Source organism: Eimeria mitis, genomic scaffold (assembly GCF_000499745.2).
Source record: "Eimeria mitis Houghton genomic scaffold, Emh_scaff1289, whole genome shotgun sequence".
Classification (NCBI taxonomy): Eukaryota; Apicomplexa; class Conoidasida; order Eucoccidiorida; family Eimeriidae; genus Eimeria; species Eimeria mitis.
The window spans coordinates 8,042-10,330 of NW_013568607.1; the positions used below are offsets into that span (position 1 = coordinate 8,042).

The window sequence follows — 2,289 nt, forward strand, 5'->3', positions numbered from 1 at the left end:
TAACCACTGCAATGCTTCTCGCATTGCGTCCCCACTGAAGAGGGCAGCATACATAGCCTGAGCCGAGCTATTATAAGCCATCGTAAACCCTAAACCCTAAACCCTAAACCCTAAACCCTAAACCCTAGGGTGCTCGTAGGAGGCCACCGCCACTGAAACGGAGGCGGGGAGGAGGCCTTCCCTCCTGTGGCTGCAGCGAGTCCTAAAGAGCAGAAAAAAACAAAAAAAAACAAATTTAATAAACAAAAGAATATGTTTTTTTATAAATACACACGCTAAAAGAGGGCTGGCTGCTGTTGCTGCTGCTGCTGCTGCTGCCGCTGCTGCTGCTGCTGCTGCTGCTGCTGCTGCTGCTGCTGCTGCTGCTGCTGCTGCTGCTGCTGCTGCTGGTGGAGCCTTCCTCGCCCAGGTGACCCCAGCTGCTCGCCGCGTGGTGTGGTTGCTCTGTATCTCTTTTTTTTGCTTGAAATAAATAAAATAAATTTAATTTTATTATTTAAAATAATAATTTATTATAATTTAATATAATTTAACAATTTTCAGAGCCTAGAGAACACCCCAGGATATATATATGCAGCCTACACCAGCAGCGCCCGCGCTCAACCACCGCTCGGGTGTATGTACACTGAAATCTCGTATTTGTTTATTTATGTAAATATAATTATATAATTCTTTTTGTTTATTTATTTAATCTATTAAATTGATAAACTAATTATATTTGTTATATGCTTATGTCTATATGCTTGCCTCTGTTTCTTTCTGTTTTATGATCTATATATATATGTATATTATATTAAAAAGAAATAAATATATTTATATGTAAATATCTTTTTATTTTCTTCTGTTGATGATATATAAATATAAATTATAATAAATGCAACTATTTTATATTTACATTCTTATTATATATTTGTTTATATAAATATATTTATATTAATTTCTTTCTATTGATATTCATTTATATACGGAGCTCCCAGATCTCCCCCCCAGCAGCAGCCTCTGCTGCCTGCCACGGGTGCATCGAGAAGGGGGCCCCCGCTTCTTTTTCTTTTTCTTTTTCTTTTTCTGTTTCTTTGTCTCCTTCTGCTGTTTCCTTTTCTTCTTCTTTTTCTTCTGCTGCTGATGCAGCAGCAGCAGCAGCAGCTCGTTCTTTTATATGCAGCAAGCCCCTCTCCTCCACCATAAGGATTTTCTTCTCTGGGGGCCCCTCCTCTCCCGGGGGCCCCCCGATGATAGCAGCGGCGCCGCTGAGCTCCGTGGGATCGACGATCCCCGCAAAGGCCACAGCTGTCGGTGGTGTGGGGTGCACGTACAGCTGGAATCGGGGGCCGTGTACTGCCCTGGGATCGAGTCTGGGATCGTGTCTGGGATCGTGTGTGGGGTCGTGTCTGGGAGCGTGTGTGGGGTCGTGTCTGGGAGCGTGTGTGGGGTCGTGTGTGGGATCGTGTCTGGGATCGTGTGTGGGGTCGTGTGTGGGGTCGTGTGTGGGGTCGTGTCTGGGATCGTGTCTGGGATCGTGTCTGGGATCGAGTGTGGGGTCGTGTGTGGGGTCGTGTCTGGGATCGTGTGTGGGATCGTGTGTGGGGTTGAGTGTGGGATCGAGTGTGGGATCGTGTGTGGGATCGTGTGTGGGGTTGAGTATGCAGAAGCGATCCCAGAAATCCTCGGCGAAGACATCGACGGGGATCGATGAAGTGGGGCAGACGATCCCCAGCCGCCTGCTGTGCGCGAGGAGACAGCAGCAAGAAGGGTTGAGCAGCAGCAGCTGCTGCAGCAACACAGCTAAGCAGCTGTTGGCCTCAAAGTCATACACAACTGCAGCACACACACAAACCCTAAACCCTAAACCCTCAAACAGTGTATACAGCTCGCAAGCTCGATGCATAAACCCTAAAAACCCAAACGAAACACCAAGAAAAACAAACAGATAAAAAAACAAAAAAAAAACAAAAAAACAAAAGAACAAATAAGCTGCCCCCCCTCTTCTCTCTCCACCAACAAACTGCTACCCACACGACGTCATGCAGCTGCAGCAGCAAAAGCAGCAGCAGCAGCAGCAGCAACAGCAGCAGCAAAAGCAGCAGCAGCAGCACGAACGGGACCGTCTCCTTTTTTCTTTCGCGCTGCTGCTCCTGCCGTTACTCCTGCTGCTGCTACTGCTGTTGCTGCTGCTGCTGCTGGTATTACATTTGCTGCTGCTGGATGTTACTCTACGATATCTCACATATATATATATATATATATATATATATATATATATATATATATATATATATATATATATATATA

The 2,289-nt window shown here is 45.6% G+C and overlaps 1 protein-coding gene across 1 annotated transcript in view; it reads right to left on the reverse strand.

Moving 5' to 3' along the window:
- Nucleotides 1-958: 958 nt before the first annotated feature.
- EMH_0033850 (uncharacterized protein) overlaps nt 959-2,289 on the reverse strand; it is a gene marked incomplete at both ends in the record, with an annotated part of 2,930 nt that continues 1,599 nt past the window's right edge. Inside the window, one exon of the mRNA XM_013494795.1 lies at nt 959-1,815. Within this exon, the coding sequence (XP_013350249.1) occupies nt 959-1,815 (857 nt within the window). The remainder of the gene's footprint in view (nt 1,816-2,289) is intronic.